At 40.5% G+C, this 19,376-nt stretch overlaps 1 protein-coding gene across 2 annotated transcripts in view; it reads right to left on the bottom strand.

The window, feature by feature from the left end:
• SORCS3 (sortilin related VPS10 domain containing receptor 3) overlaps positions 1-19,376 on the bottom strand; it is a 654,973-nt gene that overhangs the window by 22,974 nt on the left and 612,623 nt on the right. For both annotated transcript variants that reach the window (XM_004020175.5, XM_060404717.1), the window contains exons 20-21: positions 12,418-12,551; positions 1,100-1,223 (exon numbers count right to left, since the gene is read on the bottom strand). In XM_004020175.5, the coding sequence (XP_004020224.2) occupies positions 1,100-1,223; positions 12,418-12,551 (258 nt within the window). The remainder of the gene's footprint in view (positions 1-1,099; positions 1,224-12,417; positions 12,552-19,376) is intronic.

Here is a 19,376-nt window from a genome sequence, read left to right as displayed (position 1 = left end):
GTACTTCTGTATTTTAATTTTTCAGTTGAAGTATGGTTGATTTACAATGCTGTGTTCATTTATGCTATACAGCAAAGTGACCCAGTTTTATACATATATACATTCTTTTTTATATTTTCCATTATGGTTTATCCTAGGAGACTGGATATAGTTCCCTATGCTATACAGTAGGACCTTATTGTCTATCCCTTCAAAATGTAATAGTTTATATCTACAAACCCCAAACTCCCAGCTGCACTCCAACAAAAATGTTTAAAGTCTTCCAGGTGCCCAATAAGAGAGCCTGAACCTCAAGTTTGCAGAGTTGTAGGAAAAGGCACTCATCTGGGGTGAAGCGGAAGATAATAAACGGAGTCAAAGGATCATATACCTTAGTATAATTTTCCAGAAAACCCTGTTTTCTAGGGTTTTCTTCTAAGCTTTTTTTTTTTTTCCTATAGTGGCTGTTTCTAGGGTCTAAGGGAGGTTCATTGAATGGTGGTAGAGGCACAGTCTGATTGAAAATTAACTTAAGAATGGTCCTCCAGGATAGAGAACAGAATGGTGATTCTGTTTACCACTCTCCTGCCTTGTTTTATCCTTATATTCTTAGCCTTATTCTTATCCTTTGCAGTGAAAGATGTTAGTCTCTAGCAACAAACAAAACACATCAGTTATGTATAGTTCATCTCAGTACCTAAGCTATGAGTTCCTCAAGAGCAGGTACTGTAACTCCTCCAGCTTTTGAAATCACTGATTCGCACCTCACAAAGAATGGATGCTACACGTGTGTTAAAGATACATTGGTGGTTCAAGAGATCAAAATGCTTCAATGATAGTCTTTTAAGCTCAGCATCTCTTCAACTTATGGTTTATCCCTGTCTAATGAGACATCAGGTTGTGATGCAGACATATCACAGAAGACAAACAATGCTTATCTGTACCTATTTCTCTAACAATCTCAGTATCTATTCAAGGACAAGTAAAGAAGTACCTTTAGATACCTTTTGTGGACCTACATAATTTCCCCATGGCCTACGCAACTTCCAAAGCAGTCAGTGAATGCCACTCGGGTGGCTGGAAGGGATCACTGGGCAGAAAGGGGCATCACAGGGCTTACCGTGAACAGCAATATCTTTTGTGTCTTGGATGAGGGCATTCCCAGCGGCCACCTGGACAGTGATGGTATTAGTTCCCTCTGCTAGGAATGTGAAGGAAATGCTGCTGTCCAAGGTGATGAGGGGCTAAAAGAGAGAAGCCAAAACACTTACTTAGTCCTTTATGGGAATATCAGATTCCCTCCTTTCCTGTAAATCTCAGACTGTCACCAATCTGTGTAGCATTTGCATATCCCCAAGGGATCCTAACTTGAAGAAGGAAAAAAAAATTGCACAGCTTTCTAAATTATATAGCGAGTATCCAGGAAGCATATTAATATACTTGAAGTGCACTGTAAAATGCTAATTCTAAGAGATGAAGATAAGACTGGGTACCATGAATTTTGTCTATCATTCTGTTACTTCTCCTGGGGCAAAGTAGAAGCACCTTTTGTAATCTATTCCTAGTGACTCTGGGAATAGGTGATCACTTTCTCTTTTCCTCTAATATTTTGTGTGATTTATATTTTCATCATGTATTCCATTGGGCTGCAAGATTTTTCAGAGAAGTGACCATATTTTATTTATTTCTGAATCACCTACCTGTTTTTGGCATGTTGTCTTACATCTAGCATAATCCATAGATAAGTTGTATATACAATCATTTATTGACATTTTGTTTTATCATATTTGTGTGTTCCATTGCAAGGCATTTCTACCAATTTAAATAAGTTGGGAAACAGATAAACATGCATATCTGTGCTCACTTTTTAATCTTTTTTCTTTTCCTGTTTTCTTTCCCTGATCATAACAGATAGGGACTTGCCAAAGATAAAGAGAGAAAGATAATAAGCATATGCTTTCCCTTAGAAATTAGGATCTCAGTAGAAGCAAGGGCTTATTGAAGAGAAGAGAATGCAGATTCTGAGATTAAAGTGTCATTATTCAGTGGTTATCTTGAGGCCCATGTCCTCTCAAGCTATCTGGTGTTTGCAAGGTAAGGCACTCTAGTAGGAGGCTTTTCTAAGGCAGCTCTTGAATAGATGTCACAAGCGCAGATGAGCAGACCCCATCTCATCTCTGTGGGTTAGGATGACAATAGGATAGAGCAGTGATGTCACCAGCTGCGAGGATGCGTAGACTTGCCTTTTAAGAATGTGGATATCAGCCAGTGTTCATACAGCACATCTGTGCACCTAGATGCTGCAGAGGCTCACAGATGCAGCATTCAGACCACAACGTCCCTTCTGCAAAACTGAAATCCCTTTCTAGCTCAGAATCTTCACCTGGGCCTCTGAAACAATAATCTGATTTATTGGCTTTAAAATTCTATTGCTCTATTTTATGGCCAAACTGATGGCTGGAGTCAGACAGGATTAGACATTGCCCTAAGCTTGCAGACACCCTTTCTTCTCTGTTTGCTAAATGAAAGAAGGGAGTATGGAAAGAGTTATACTCTTTTTTATTAACTAAGGGTAAGCCCAGAGTCCAAGCATGCTTCCTCATACTTATGGTTCTGTGATGCTATGCACAAGGATGTGAACTCATTAATTAAACCACAAATGAGGTACAAGTAGGTTCTGTGATGGACATCAACTCCAACAGACCAACGGTGGCTGTTTAGTGTCCTGTGTTGAGAAGTCAAGTCAAGCTTAACACGGCAATATTGGCCATGGACATGGAATAAAGGAAAACCATATGCCACTGAGTTGCCATCGTTGGTGTAACAAGAACAGAGACTTGAAACTCTGGCTCTGTTACTATTTTAATGAATGGCCTTGGGAAAAGTCTGTCCCCACTGTGGGCCTTAGCTTAAAGTTGTAAGGACTTACTCAGCAGTAAGAACACACAGAATTAATGAATGGCTTTCGGCTAATTTTCTAGTTCCTACTAGTCAACCCGTTAGGGCTTGTCTGTCAGAATGCCTTCAACTGTTTTGTTACCTTAGTCATATTCTTTGGAAGGAAAATGAAATACATCTGTATACCCAACAGAATGACAAAAAGTTCTTTAAAAATAATAACAAATGTTGTCGAGGATGTGGAGCAACTTGAACTCTCATACATTTTTGATGGGATGTACAATGGTGCAACTATGTAGGAAAAAGTTCACTTTTATGAGAAATCGTAATAATTTTTCCAAGATAATTATGCTATTTTATATTTATAGCTTAGCAATTGCAGTCTGGGAAATTTAGTCAAGATCAAAGAAAACATGTATCCACAAACAGAAGAAAATGCTCATAGCAGTTACAGTCATAGTAGTCAAAAACTGAAACAAACCTAGAAGAATTTATCAATAGGAAAATGAATAAGCAAGCCAAAGCTCATGCATTCAACAAAATAAAAAAGCAAATATTGATATACATAAGAGTATGGATGAGTCTTAAAACCATAAGAAATTAAAGAAACCTTATATAAAAGAATTCATATGGTATGATATGAAGTTCTATTAATAGAAAAGATAGATCTAATTCATGATGGGAAAAAACAGTGGTTGGTTCTGAGGTTTAGGTGGGAATTTACTGAGAAGGGGCATGGAGAACTTTTGGAAGCAATGCTAATAATATATATCTTGATAGGAGTTTGGGTTATAGGTATGTGTATTTCTCAGAACTCAGGAAGTACAGACTTCAGATCTGTCCACTTCATGATTGATACATTTCATATCTCCATGGAGGAAAAAGTGTAAACAAGTAAAGAACTCTAGCCAATGATTCGTAGCCTGAAGCATTTAGGATAAAGCACACAGGTGTCTGAAGTTTATTCTGAAATGAATTTTAAAAAATTAAGATCAGTTGATGGCTGGATAGGAGGATGGACAGATAAATAGACATAAAACAAGCAGAGTAGATGTTAATGATAGACTATGTGTACTTTGTCCATGGGATTCTCCAGGCAAGAAGACTGGAGTGGGTTGCCACGCCCTTCTCCGATGATAGACTATAGGTGGTAGGCATATGCATATTCACTGTAAAATTATTTCATTTTTTACTTTGTGTTTGAAGTTTTTAATAATAAAATGTTGGGAAAGAAACAAAACAGCAAAGGAATAACTGATGTGTTTTTAGTTTTTCTTACTTCTTTAAATTGCTCTCTCTGACCATAACTATATCACATTACCCTTCTGTTTTGGTTACTGCCCTCAGCTATCTCTAATCTCTTCCCACTTCTCACCATCAGGATCCTTTATCCCCTAATGGTAGCCCCTTCAAGGAATCTGACTACCCACTCCAGTATTCTGGCCGGGAGAATTCCATGGACTGTATAGTCTATGGGGTCACAAAGGGTCAGACACGACTGAGCTACTTTCACTTTTTTTTTTTTTTTTCCAAGGAATCTGCACTACTCCCACATCATCCTCAGCACTCAGGGGTCTATGTGGTCCCCACTCTTCTTTCTCTGCACACTATTCTTGTCTTAGACTTAGGTGACTGGGCTGGGCAACCTAAAAGGAGAGGGATTCCTCCCGTTCCAGCAGATCTGACTTTCTCTCCTCTGGCTGCTTTCCTAGCAGATCCAGGAACCAAGAAAGGAAATGCCAGCTGAGGTGGGAGGGAGCATGCCATCCCACCAGCCAGTCAGGGCTCTGAGCCACAGCCAATTGTGTTAAATGAGCACACTTGGCCTCCAGGGTAGCAGACCACAGGCTTCCACGCTAGAGAGATGGCAGAAGCTAATTTTGTTTTTCAAATTGCTTTTGTTTTTCATCAGCTATTATGGCATCATGGCTGATTTCACCTCCCTTGCAAAGCTGGAACACTCCACAGAATTCTTGAGTTCTTCACTGGCCACCCATGTCTAGTGCACAACACTAAATTAAATCAAGTATTTTAAGGTTCATTTACTAAATCTATTAGGCAAGCAGACACATTTATTAAGCCAGACCTCTGGTAATCCCAGCAAATTGGCCTTTTCGAGCCCCACAAATCCAACATGCGGCCAATTGACTTCTCTGTGTTTTGTCCAAGCTGCATGGACAGCCCACGGCAAAGCTCCTGGCCTGCATAGGCTGTGGGTTACATCCCTGCCCACAAAGAGTCCCTTACGTGCAACAGGTCACATACTATCCAGTAAACCCAGCAAGACATCAGCAAAGCTCTCAAGTGACTACCTAGTTAGAAGATATCCACCTGAATAATGGATCCAGGAGCTTCAAGGAAATGTTGGATGCAGCCTAAACCATTTCCCCAAACACAGTAAATCAACATAGAATATCATAAAATGTCCACAGTTTAAATGTAGGAAAGTGAAAGTGAAGTTGCTCAGTCCTGTCTGACTCTTTGCGACTACCCTGATAAAAACTTGCCATTCCCAAATTAGACAGACTATGCAGTCACTACGCTTATCTCCCTTAAAAGTTTTAGCAGATTCCACAATAACATGTGCATGTATGTTCAGTTGCTTCAGTCAAGTCTGACTTTGTGCAGTTCTATGGACCGCAGCTGGCCAGGCTCCTCTGTCCATGGGATTCTCCAGGGAAGAATTCTGGAGTGGGTTGCCATGCCCTCCTCCACGGGATCTTTCCAACCCAGGGACTGAACCAACTTTTCTTAAGTCTCCTGCACTGGCAGGTAGGTTCTTTACCACTAAGGCTCCTGGAAAGCCCACTATCTTACAATATCCTCTTCTAAATATGAATTTCTATGACAGAATAAAATGTATTCATTTGTGTCATTTAAAGCCATTGGTCACCTATCCACTCCAATTTTTGTTGTTATGCAATTCATCCCAAATGAATCCTACTTTGGTAGAATAAATCTACACAGAACAAAAACATAGCCAAAGCCTTACCACTGCATACAAATCCCTTCCCTCCTTTCTGCCCCAATTCTACTGCTCCTTCAATGCCAGCTTAGGACCAGCTCCATACATGACTTGCTCTAAGACCAAGAAGCCTTGCATCCATCACCCCCTAAGCTGCTTGGCTGGGCCAATAATGTTATATTCCTATTACCATAGCTTATAGTATCTATTCTTGGATGTTAACCTCATATTCTCAAATAGAGGACTTCCCTGGTGGCCCAGATGGTAAAGCGTCTGCCTATAATGCGGGAGACCCAGGTTTGATCCCTAGATCAGGAAGATCTCCTGGAGAAGGAAATGGCAACCCACTCCAGTATTCTTGCCTGTAAAATCCCACTGGACAGAGGAGCCTGGTAGGCTACAGTCCTTGGGGTAGCAAAGAGTCAGACTCAACTGAGCGACTTCACTCACTAAGCGGAACAAATGAAATTTATACTGTTTTTGTGTTCCTCATAACAGCTAGCACAAAATACAAGTTCTTGAGAAAGATTCATGGAACTACTGACATAATTTCATATCTGCTAATAGGTTTGAAGGTATATGGGCCTACAGTTGGATTTTAGGAACACTTGATCTCTTCCATTTATGTATACATCATCATACTTGATCACCAATAACTGTGTGTGTATCCATTCTGCCTTCTTATCAGAAATGTAATTTCCTTGAAGGTGGAGACAAAGCGCTCTTCTATTCCTAAGGGCACCAAACAGAGGGTTGACAATAAATATTGGCGGGGGGGGGGGCGGGGGGAGGAGGAAGTCAACTGATTCTTTTTAAATAAAATTTTATTTATTTATTTATTTGGCCTGCACCAGGTCTTAGCTGTGGCATTTGAACTCTTAGTTGTACATGAGGAATCTAGTTTCCCAACCAGGGATCAAACCCAGGTTCTCTGCATTGGGAGAGAGGAGTCTTAGCCACTGAACTACCAGGGAAGACCCTCAACAGATTCTTACTGGGAGGTTGACTTAATTCAACCACTGGGGTGAAACTGTCCAATTCACCTGGTCACAACACACAGATATATGCACGCTAGCCAATTTCTCTTTCATCAGTGATATTCTGATGACTAAATACAAAAATGTATATAAAGACAATGATAAAAATAAATGCCCAAAATTAATATCCACTCCTTTCACAGATCAGTTTGTTGATCAAGGGCAGTCAACTAGCTTGACACTCAGAGCACTCACCAACCACCCAAAGAAACTCATTTGCCAGGAAAATTCTCACTGGATCAACTTTTCAGCACTATGGCCACCTTAATGTGTTTCCATCTTGATGCTGGAAAAAGCACTGAAAATACACCTTTTTTAACTAGGCAGAATAACCATGCTTAGAGGTGGGAGGGAAATCTGTGGAACCATGTCAGATTTGCCCCCCAAGAGGTATATCCCACTGATACAAAGGATAACCACAACAGTGACTGATATATTCAAGTGCTTAGATATGTTCTAAGTACTTAAGTACCTTTCTTTATTAATCTTCAAAGCAATACTAGAATATAGTCTCTGCTAGCCTTACTCTGACATTACAATGAACAAAACTGAGGCACCGAGAAATTACCTGCTTTGATCAAAGACATAGAACAAAGAAGGACCTGTATCAGGACCCCAAGCCAGGCTTGTCTCATTTCAATACCGCTCTGAATGCCTCTAATGTACTCTCATTCTCTTGGTTCTTTGGAAACAAAAACCAACCAGTAGAATCTTTGATATCTAAGTATTTTTACAACACTTTATGCTCATTATAGGTGGAATTCTTAACCAAAGGAATACTTCAGGTCATTGTCATTAAAAAAAAAAAAAACTATAATGGCATTCTGCAATTTTAAAATTTCCCCCTCATAATATGGCACAATATAAATTAGGCAGATAATTTCAAATAATAACTCAGGGATGTTCATGGATTAGATGTTCTTATCCTTGAGTTAGAGAAAAGTACATTGAGCTTCAAACTAACACAGATGATTATCTGAGAAATAGAAATGACCCTCCAATCACACTGTCCACTTCTCCGTTGATCAAATATTTATTAGACACTGTCTGGTATTTCAGGTCACAGAATCAACATACAAAGGAAAAACCTGGTGCCACAGAGAAGCACTGTCCTCAGTTCCTTGTGGGCAGTTGAGTAAATCATTGTGTTTATGATGGCCAAGAACTGCCCTCTGTACACAGTCATCTCCCTGGAAAGTCCACAGGTGAACAAACTCTATGAGAAAAGAACTCCCTGGCTGGACAGCCCAAACATCACATCCTCTGAGGTGAAATGAACTTAAAATCCTTCTCTTTCAGATGTTCTCCTCCCAGAAAACTTTTTCTTTTTCTTTTACCATGTTTATGTTTGCTAGTGTTTGAAGCAGAATTTTAGGGTCTATGAGCTCTTGAGCTTCCCTTGTGTCTCAGCTGGTAAAGACTCTGCCTGCAATTTGGGAGACCTGGGTTCGATCCCTGGGTGGGGAAGATCCCCTGGAGAAGGGAATGGCTACCCACTCCAGTATTCTGGCCTGGAGAATTCCATGGACTCTATAGTCCATGGGGTTTCAAAGAGTTGGACATGACTGAGTAACTTTCACTTCACTTCACTTTGTGAGCTCCCAGAGACAAACTGAGTGATGCAGAGAAAGCATCCTGGGGCTGGGAATGGTACTGGTATACACGGAAGTGAGGACACCTGGGTTCTAGCTCAAGAGTGAACCAGATGTTTGCCCTTAGAATGCTTATCTCACATAGGGAGCTTCAAGACTCTAATGTACCAAATGGGCATCTTATTAACTAACCTCCTTACCTATTGTCCCAGTGAACAATAACACTAGAAATGCAAAAGCATCATAGCTTATACTAAGAAATTAAAAGTACACGGCACAAATGATACAAACAGAAAATGGTCCTTGGTGTCCCATAAATCTAATTGTCTTTTATCAACCCATCCTAACTGCCATATTTTATACCAAAAAAAAAAAAAAAGCATCATTTAGTGAGTACCTAATCTACGCCACGGAAACATAGATTATTTTATTTAGTTTTCACAAAAATCAAGATGACCTAGGCATTAGTCTCTCAGTTTTCAGCTGAGTGCATTAAATGTTAGCTTGAACCACTTGCTCAAGCTCACACAAACAACATGCAGCACTGCTAGAAACTTAACCCTTTTCTTTCTGAACACGCAGTACATATTCTCTCCACCATATAATCAGTTCAGTCACTCAGTCATGTCCTAAGCTTTGCGACCCCATGGACCATAGCGCGCCAGGACTTCCTGTCCATCACCAACTCCCGGAGTTTACTCAAACTCTTGTCCATTGAGTCAGTGATGCCATCCAACCATCTTATCCTCTGTCGTCTCCTTCTCCTCCTGCCTTCAATCTTTCCCAGCATCCGAGTCTTTGCCAATGAGTCAGTTCCTCACATCAGGTGGCCAAATATTGGAGTTTCAGCTTTAGCATCAGTACTTCCAATTAATATTCAGGACTGATTTCCTTTAGGATGGACTGGTTGGATCTCCTTGCAGTCCAAGGGACTCTCAAGAGTCTTCTCCAACACCACAGTTCAAAAGCATCAATTCTTTGGCACTAGGCTTTCTTCACAGTCCAACTCTCACATCCATACATGACTACTGGAAAAACCATAGCTTTTATTGATTGACCTTTGTTGGCAAAGTAATGTCTCTGCTTTTTAATATGCTGTCTATGTTGATCATAACTTTTCTTCCAAGGAGCAAGCATCTTTTAATTTCATGGCTGCAATCACCATCTGCAGTGATTTTGGAGCCCCCAAAAGTGAAGTCCCTCACTGTTTCCATCGTTTCCGCTTCTGTTTGCCATGAAGTGATAGGACCAGATGCCATGATCTTAAGTTTCCTGAATGTTGAGTTTAAAGCCAACTTTTTCATTGTCCTCTTTCACTTTCATCAGGAGGCTCTTTAGTTCTTTTCTTTCTGCCATAACGATGGTGTCATCTGTGTATCTGAACTTATTGATATTTCTATCAGCAATCTTGATTCCAGCTTATGCTTTATCCAGCTCAGCATTTTGCATGATATACTCCTCATGTAAGTTAAATAAGCAGGGCACTCCTTTCCCTATTTGGAACCAGTCTGTTGTTTCATGTCCAGTTCTAACTGTTGCTTCCTGACTTGCATACAAATTTCTCAGGAGGCAGGTAAGGTGGTCTGGTATTTCCATCTCTTGGAAAATTTTCCAAGTTTGTTGTGATCCACACAGCTTAGGCTTTAGAGTAGTCGATAAAGCAGAAGTAGATGTTTTCCTGGAACTCTCTTGCTTTTTTGATGATCTTAGTTTTCTTACTAAGCACCATTATATGGTGCTTCATTTTACTTAGCACCATATAATGCTGCTTCCCTAAACAAAAGCAGGACCCACAATACTGTAAATCAATTCTACTTCAATAAAAAACATTTTTTACTTTAAAATAAGAGCAGGAATGAATCATATCCTACTCTTATCATGCAAGAGCTGAAGTTCTGTTTGTTCACCTTGAACAAACAAACAAAACTGGCATTGTTCCATTCCTTTTTGAAAGGAATTATTACATGGCAACTGAGTATTTATTTTTTGTACAGTTCTTCTGTGTATTCTTGCTACCTCTAATTAATATCTTCTGCTTCTGTTAGGTCCATACCATTTCTGTCCTTTATTGTGCTCATCTTTGCATGAAATGTTCCCTTGATATCTCTAATTTTCTTGAAGAGATTTTTAGTCTTTCCCATTCTATTGTTTTCCTCTATTTCTTTGCACTGATCACTGAGGAAGGCTTTCTTATCTCTCCTTGCTATTGTTTGGAACTCTGCATTCAAATGGGTATATCTTTTCTTTCCTCCTTTGCCTTTTGCTTCTCTTCTTTTCACAGCTATTTGCAAGGCGTCCTCAGACAACCATTTTGCCTTTGTGCATCTTATTCATTATGCCAAAGCCTTTGACTATGGATCAAATTGTGGACAATTTTTAAAGAGATGGGAATACCAGACCACCTGACCTGCCTCCTGAGAAATCTGTACGCAGGTCGAGAAGCAACAGTTAGAACTGGACATGGAACTACAGGCTGGTATCGGTAAAGTAGTATGTCAAGGTTGTATGTTGTCACCCAGCTTATTTAACTTATATGCAGAGTACATCACGTGAAATGCCAGGCTGGATGAAGCACAAGCTGGAATCAAGATTTTCAGGAGTAATATCAATAAACTCAGATATGCAGATGATACCACCCTGATGGCAGAAAGCAAAAAAAGAACTAAAGAGCCTTTTGATAAAAGTGAAAGAAGAGAGTGAAAAAGTTGGCTTAAAACTCAACATTCAGAAAACTAAGATCATAATCACTTCATGATAAATACATGGGGAAACAGTGGAAACAGTGACAGACTATTTTGGGGGGCTCCAAAATCACTGCAGATGGTGACTGCAGCCATGAAATTAAAAGACACTTGCTCCTTGGAAGAAAAGCTATGACCAACCTAGACAGCATATTAAAAAGCAGGGATATTACATTGCCAACAAAGGTCCATCTAGTCAAAGCTATGATTTTTCCAGCAGTCATGTATGGATGAGAGAATTGGACCATAAAGAAAGCTGAGCACCAAAGAATTGATGCTTTTGAACTGTGGTGTTGGAGAAGACTCTTAAGAGTCCCTTGGACTGCAAGGAGATCCAACCAGTTCATCCCAAAGGAAATTAGTCCTGAATATTCATTGGAAGTACTGATGCTGAAGCTGAAACTCCAATACTTTGGACACCTGATGCGAAGAACTGACTCATTTGAAAAGACCCTGATGCTGGGAAAGATTGAAGGCAGGAGCAGAAGGGGATGACTGAGGATGAGATAGTTGGATGGCATCACTGACTCAATGGACATGAGTTTGAGTAAACTCCAGGAGTTGGCAATAGACAGGGAGGCCTGGTGTGCTACAGTCTATGGGGTCACAAAGTCAGACACAATGGAGCGACTGAACTGAACTGAAGTGACTTTCTCGGTGTGTGTGTGTGTGTGTGTTAGTTGCTCAGTCATGTTCAACTCTTTGCAACCCATGGACTGTAGCCTCCATGTTCCTCTCTGCATGGGCTTCTCCAGGCAAGAATGCTAGAATGTGTTTCCATGCCCTTCTCCAGAGGATCTTCCCAATGCAGGGATTGAACTGGGGTCACCTTGCATTGCAGGCTGATTATTTACCATTAAATGACTTTCTTGATATTATATACCTAATGAGTAGAAAAGCTAGGATTAAAACAAAACAGAGCAAAATGAATATTAGAAAAATTGATCAGAGGAGCAAGAACAACCAGGTTTGTTAATCTTTTCTCCCTTAGGATATTTGAAGTTCCCCTATTATAGGAATGAACTTGGTGTGGGAAGGTATGTCATATTCATTGACATGGATTCCAAGCTTCATTGAGTATCTGTTATTGCCCATATACCCCTGTGCTCCCAGCATCAAATAGAAGTTAGAACATGGGATCATCTAAGCAGATACCAATCAGAAAGGGTCAAATCTAAGCAGATACTAATCGATAAGGGCCAAACCTTTGTACTATTGCCGAACCACCAGAAATACGTAAGAGTCCCCAGTTGGCTGGGCCACACAACTGCACTGATGTTGACCTCCTTATTTCTTATGGCAACAAATGGAACTCGGAGATGAACATGCTCCACAGGACCTAAAGGAACAAGGAAAACAATGTCAGTGTTTCTATCCCCGAAATAAACAAAAGCTCACATTCCCATATTCTTTATCTTTACCATCACCTATAATAAAACAACAATCACAAACTCACAGATGTTGAGATATGTGTGTGTGTATGTGTGTGTGTGCGTGTGTGTGTTTGTATGTGCTTGAAATGAAGCACTGCAAACAACAGGGAACTCAATTTGGGCTTCAGATTGAGTGACATCTAAACTTAACTTCCATCTGATGATCCCACCACATATGTTTATGAATCTCAAATCTAAGGACAAAGCTAGTTTACTGGACACTTAGCCAAAAAATAGGAAGATAAAGAGCGATCTCTTGCATATCTACCGATTAGCCTGTATCATGATTGGAGGTTGGTGCATTGTATGGAGGGCTCTGCCATTATCCTCGATTGTTAATTGGTTCCATCTTGTTCAACAATTGGCCATTGTGCCTGTCATCTGCAATACTCAGAGGGTGTCACTCAGAAGCTGGCAGGGCTGTATTATAAAAAGGAAAAAGCCTGTCTCCTTAAATTGAAGAGAAATAATGCCAGGTTCCCAAATAATAATAATTTTAAAAGCTGTTTGCCAAAAGGTGACCAAACTTTTATTTTTTGCTCCTCAGAAAACTGATGTAAGCAGTCTCAAGTTCTAAACTAGCAAGTAAGAGAATAGATTGGAATCCATTCTATGCATGATAAGTGAGAATTTTAATTTAATTCATTTTCAAAATAACATGAGAGGAGGAAAATGCTGAAGAAAAATGTTAATGAGTCAGCACTGCATTTGTGAGGCAGATATGTTATTTTTTAATTCCGTGGGATTTTCTCCCCAACCCTTACCCCTTTCTTTTTCCTTTCTTTTTTTTCCCACCCACTTCCTCTCCTCCTTTTGCTCCCTTCCTCCACTTTCCCTTTCTTACATCCTTTCTACTTCACCAGATCCAGCTAAAATGTTCTAGTTATCTGCCCACACTTCTCTGGAACACATTTTCTGGTTTCCAACATGATAATGTTGATGAGCTAAAGTAACTAAAGGTCACCGCTGTAGCAAGGACATCTCTTTATCCTTGGGACCTTGAGTTCTTCTCATAGGTGGGGCATTTTCCAGGCCACCAGGCCTTCACTAATGACACCTTGGTTATTTGGGAGACGGCTCAGTTTAAAGGGAAGAAAGCAGAAAGATACTTTTTACTTCTGCTCCTATTTAATTTTGGCTGTATGACCTTTTCTTCTATTTTACAGAACTTTGACCCTACACAGGCTGTTACACTGTCCTTTGCCTTCCTGACAGTAATAAGAATATATGAGGATATTAAAAGTATCATATGATTAGTTATGGGCTGACTATTTCCACTGCCGCTACCACACCATCATGGCTCCTGTTTATCACCGGGTTAAAGTCTCTCTTACAAGACTGGGCATTACTGTGAATCTCATTCATACCTCCCGTGTCAGAGGTAAATTTATATTGGGAGAAAAGGTGTTTGGATAGGAACTGAGATCAGATGAGGAGATCAGCCAAACCTGCTTGCCACTGTCCAGATGGTATTTTTCTGAACAATCAACAAAGTATTCAAGAATCTGTGTATCTACAGTGCGAAAACACTCTCTGCCTACAGCTCTCTCAGCTGATCCCAGGCATTCAGCATTTCAAGATTTCTTCCAACAAATAGTTTCCAACCTGTCACTTCAGATACACATTTGGCTAAAGGCTTAATTATTTTCAATTAGTAAGTCTGTTTAATTATTTTGTATGGTTTGACTGTGGGCTAGAATTTTAAAAATACAGGTGTGAAAAAATACTGACTAGTTTTCATTTCTTTACTCAATTTTAGGAGTTCATCTGGATAAACTCTCTTTGCTGTTTGTGTTTCATTGATCTTTGTGGAAGAGAATACGGCAATGGGCAGGGGTCCCTGACCAGGCCATGTCCTGGGAGGGAGATGAGAAACCAAGGTTTTACTTTAACACCTCTGAGTCCTTCTTCATGCCCACATTCAGATTTCATTCTCCCCATGATGGGAATAGAGTCCCTTTATCCTCAAGGTCAAAGCTTCTGTTTTGTTTTTTTAATTGAAGTGTAGTTGATTGACAATATCGCATTAGTTTCAGGTGTACAGCAAAGTGATTCAGTTATACACACATATCTACATACATACATATATTCTTTTTTCTATTCTAGGTTATTATAAGAATTGAACATAATTCCTGTGTTGTACAGTAAATCCTTGTTGCTTATTTATCTTATGTACAGTAGTGTTCATCTGGCATCACATACTTCTAATTTATGTTCAGTTCAGTAGCTCAGTCGTGTCCGACTCTGCGACCCCATGAACTGCAGCACGCCAGGCCTCCCTGTCCATCACCATCTCCCGGAGTTCACTCAGACTCACGTCCATCAAGTCCATGATGCCATCCAGCCATCTCATCCTCGGTCATCCCCTCTTCCTCCTGCCCCCAATCCCTCCCAGCATCAGAGTCTTTTCCAGTGAGTCAGCTCTTCACATAAGGTGGCCAAAGTACTGGAGTTTCAGCTTTAGCATCATTTCTTCCAAAGAAATCCCAGGGCTGATCTCCTTCAGAATGGACTGGTTGGATCTCCTTGCAGTCCAAGGGACTCTCAAGAGTCTTCTCCAACACCACAGTTCAAAAGCATCAATTCTTCAGCGCTCAGCCTTCTTCACAGTCCAACTCTCACATCCATACATGACCACAGGAAAAACCATAGCCTTGACTAGACAGACCTTTGTTGGCAAAGTAATGTCTCTGCTTTACAATATGCTATCTAGGTTGGTCATAACTTTCCTTCCAAGGAATAAGCGTCTTTTAATTTCTTGGCTGCAATCAACATAAGCCGTGATTTTGGAGCCTAAAAAAATAAAGTCTGACACTGTTTCCAGTGTTTCCCATCTATTTCCCATGAAGTGATGGGATGAAGTGATGGGATCTTCCCATGAAGATGCCATGATCTTCGTTTTCTGAATATTGAGCTTTAAGCCAACTTTTTCACTCTCTTCTTTCACTTTCATCAAGAGGCTTTTTAGTTTCTCTTCACTTTCTGCCAAAAGGGTGGTGTCATCTGCATATCTGAGGTGATTGATATTGCTACCGACAATCTTGATTCCAGCTTGTGCTTCTTCCAGCCCAGCGTTTCTCATGATGTACTCTGCATAGAAGTTAAATAAGGCAGGGTGACAATATACAGCCTTGACGTACTCCTTTTCCTATTTGGAACCAGTCTGTTGTTCCATGTCCAGTTCTAACTGTTGCTTCCTGACCTACATATAGGTTTCTCAAGAGGCAGGTCAGGTGGTCTGGTATTACCATCTCTTGAAGAATTTTCCACAGTTTATTGTGATCCACACAGTCAAAGGCTTTGGCATAGTCAATAAAGCAGAAATAGATGTTTTTCTGGAACTCTCTTGATTTTTCCATGATCCAATGGATGTTGGCAATATGATCTCTGGTTCCTCTGCCTTTTCTAAAACCAGCTTGAATATCTGGAAGTTCACGTCCACATATTGCTGAAGCCTGGCTTGGAGAATTTTGAGCATTACTTTACTAGCATGTGAGATGAGTGCAATTGTACGGCAGTTTGATCATTCTTTGACATTTCCTTTCTTTTGGATTGGCATGAAAACTGACCTTTTTCCAGTCCTGTGGCCACTGCTGAGTTTTCCAAATTTGCTGGCATATTGAGTGCAGCACTTTCACAGCATCATCTTTCAGGATTTGAAATAGCTCAACTGGAATTCCATCACCTCCACTAGCTTTGTTCATAGTGATGCTTCCTAAGGGCCACTTGACTTCACATTCCAGGATGTCTGGCTCTAGGTGAGTGATCACACCATTGTGATTATCTTGGTTGTGAAGCTTTTTTGTACAGTTCTTCTGTGTATTCTTGCTACCTCTTCTTAATATCTTCTGCTTCTGTTAGGTCCATACCATTTCTGTCCTTTATTGTGCTCATCTTTGCATGAAATGTTCCCTTGGTATCTCTAATTTTCTTGAAGAGATTTTTAGTCTTTCCCATTCTATTGTTTTCCTCTATTTCTTTTTTTCTATTTCTTCCTCACTGATCACTGAGGAAGGCTTTCTTATCTCTCCTTGCTATCGTTTGGAACTCTGCATTCAAATGGGTATATCTTTTCTTTCCTCCTTTGCCTTTTGCTTCTCTTCTTTTCACAGCTATTTGTAAGGCCTCCGCAGACAGCCATTTTGCCTCTTTGCATTTCTTTTCCATGGGGATGGTCTTGATCCCTGTCTCCTGTACAGTGTCACGAACCTCAGTCCATAGTTCATCAGGCACTCTATCTATCAGATCTAGGCCCTTAAATCTATTTCTCACTTCCATTGTATAATCATGAGGGATTTGATTTAGGTCATACCTGAATGGTCTAGTGGTTTCCCCCCACTTTCTTCAATTTAAGTCTGAATTTGGCAATAAGGAGCTCATGATCTGAGCCACAGTCAGCTCTTGGTCTTGTTTTTGCTGACTGTATAGTGCTTCTCCATCTTTGGCGGCAAAGAATATAATGAATCTGATTTCGGTGTTGACCATCTGGTGATGTCCATGTGTAGAGTCTTCTCTTGTGTTGTTGGAAGAGGGTGTTTGCTATGACCAGTGCGTTCTCTTGGCAAAACTCTATTAGTCTTTGCCCTGCTTCATTCCACAGTCCATGGCCAAATTTCCCTGTTACTCCAGGTGTTTCTTGACTTCCTACTTTTGCATTCCAGTCCCCTATAATGAAAAAGACATCTTTTGGGGGTGTTAGTTCTAAAAGATCTTGTAGGTCTTCATAGAACCGTTCAACTTCAGCTTCTTCAGCGTTGCTGGTTGGGGCATAGACTTGGATAACTGTGATATTGAATGGTTTGCCTTGGAAATGAACAGAGATCATTCTGTCATTTTTGAGATTGCATCCAAGTACTGTATTTTGGACTCTTTTGTTGACCATGATGGCTACTCCATTTCTTCTAAGGGATTCCTGCCCATAGTAGTAGATATAATGGTCATCAGAGTTAAATTCACCCATTCCAGTCTATTTTTTTTTTTGCTGATTCCTAGAATGTCGACGTTCACTCTTGCCATCTCCTGTTTGACCACTTCCAATTTGCCTTGATTCATGGACCTAGCATTCCAGTTTGTTATGCAATATTGCTCTTTACAGCATCGGATCTTACTTCTATCACCAGTCACATCCACAGCTGGGTATTGTTTTTGCTTTGGCTCCATCCCTTCATTCTTTCTGGAGTTATTTCTCCACTGATCTCCAGTAACATATTCTAATGCTACTGGTTGGGGTAAACTTCTAATTTACCCCCAACCTATTCCCCTTTGGTAACCATAAGTTTATTTTCTATGTCTGTGAATCTGTTTCTGTCTTGTAAATAAGTTCATTTGTGCTATTTTTTAGATAACACCCCTATTGTTAGCTTTTTCCTTCAAAATGTGCAGAGCCCATCCTCCTGGCTAGCTCATGAGAACCCTGCGCTTTTTCCACGTTGCTATGATTCACAGCACTGGACAGGCTTCTCGGTTTTCTGTTACTCAGACATCTCCACTCATCTAAGACTTACATTGTTGGGTATTTTGATGCCCCCAAATATAAAATGAGGCCTCCTTCTCCCTACTGTGCTCAGTCTTTCAGTCTTATTAGACTCCTTGTGTGTGACCTTATGGACTATAGCCTGCCAGGCTCCTCTGCCCATGGAATCTTCCAGGCAAGAATACTGGAATGGGGCGCCATTTCCTACTCCAGGACATCTTCCCAATCCAGGGATTGAACCTGCATCTCTTATGTTTCCTGCATTGCCAGGTGAGTTCTTTACCACTAGTGGCACCTGGGAAGCCCTCTTCTCACCAAATTCATGCCAAATACAAAATGGGTGGAGCCTCCATGAATTAGAACACCATCAAGCACAGCCACATATATGCCAGTTTCAGGACAAGTACTTTGGGGTAAGCATAATCTCAAGGAACAACACTAAACAGCTTTTTAGAGCAAAGAACCTGAGCCAGAAGCTCCAGGCTTCTACCTAGAGATAAACCATGGATGGGAGAGAAGAGAGCTGGGAGGATTCAGAAGGGAATACAGGAAACTCCTAAAATCCTCACTGTCAAAGAGTGTTCTTTTTAATAAAAAATCTAATAATCTGTGCGAGATTGGTTATTATGGGTGGCTAACAGCTACTTTTGTTAGCTAATGGCCCAAGGTGAGGCCAAGAGCAGTTTCCAGTATAATAACTGTCTGGTAAATGCAGCCATGATTGATTTGGAGGGAATTATGAGCATGATAAAAGTTTCAAGGAACATTTCCTCCTTCATGTGCATAACCCACAATATAAACCTGTTCCTTGTTGTTTTTCTTTTCTTTTTTTTTTTTTTTTTGCCACTGAAGTACACTGGTCTTTATGCCCAGCAGACAAGGTCCACTCGGGTGAATTAGGAACATGGGTGGGGCAGGTCGTTGGAACAGAGGAAAGTAAATTCGTTTTTTAAAAAGACCTATGTGTAAGACTGGCCCTTTTCTGGCATAAGGGAACTTGGTTCTGAGAGTGTTTCCAGTCAGCAACTAGCTGATAGGACTGGTTCACTCTGCTTAGAATTTTTTTTTTTTTTTAAGCAATAATATGATTTATTCTAGGGCTTCCCTGGTGGTTCACATGGTGAAGAATCCGCCTGTAATGCAGGAGACCTGGGTTCATCCCCGGGTCAGGAAGATCCCCTGGAGAAGGGAATGGCTACCCATACCAGTATTTTTGCCTGGAGAATTCTGTGGACAGAGGAGCTGGTAGACGACAGTG

The sequence above is a fragment of the Ovis aries genome, chromosome 22 (assembly GCF_016772045.2).
Source record: "Ovis aries strain OAR_USU_Benz2616 breed Rambouillet chromosome 22, ARS-UI_Ramb_v3.0, whole genome shotgun sequence".
In the NCBI taxonomy this organism is placed as follows: Eukaryota; Metazoa; Chordata; class Mammalia; order Artiodactyla; family Bovidae; genus Ovis; species Ovis aries.
The sequence above is the reverse complement of the archived record's forward strand: the minus strand, read 5'-3'. Positions and strand labels throughout refer to the sequence as shown.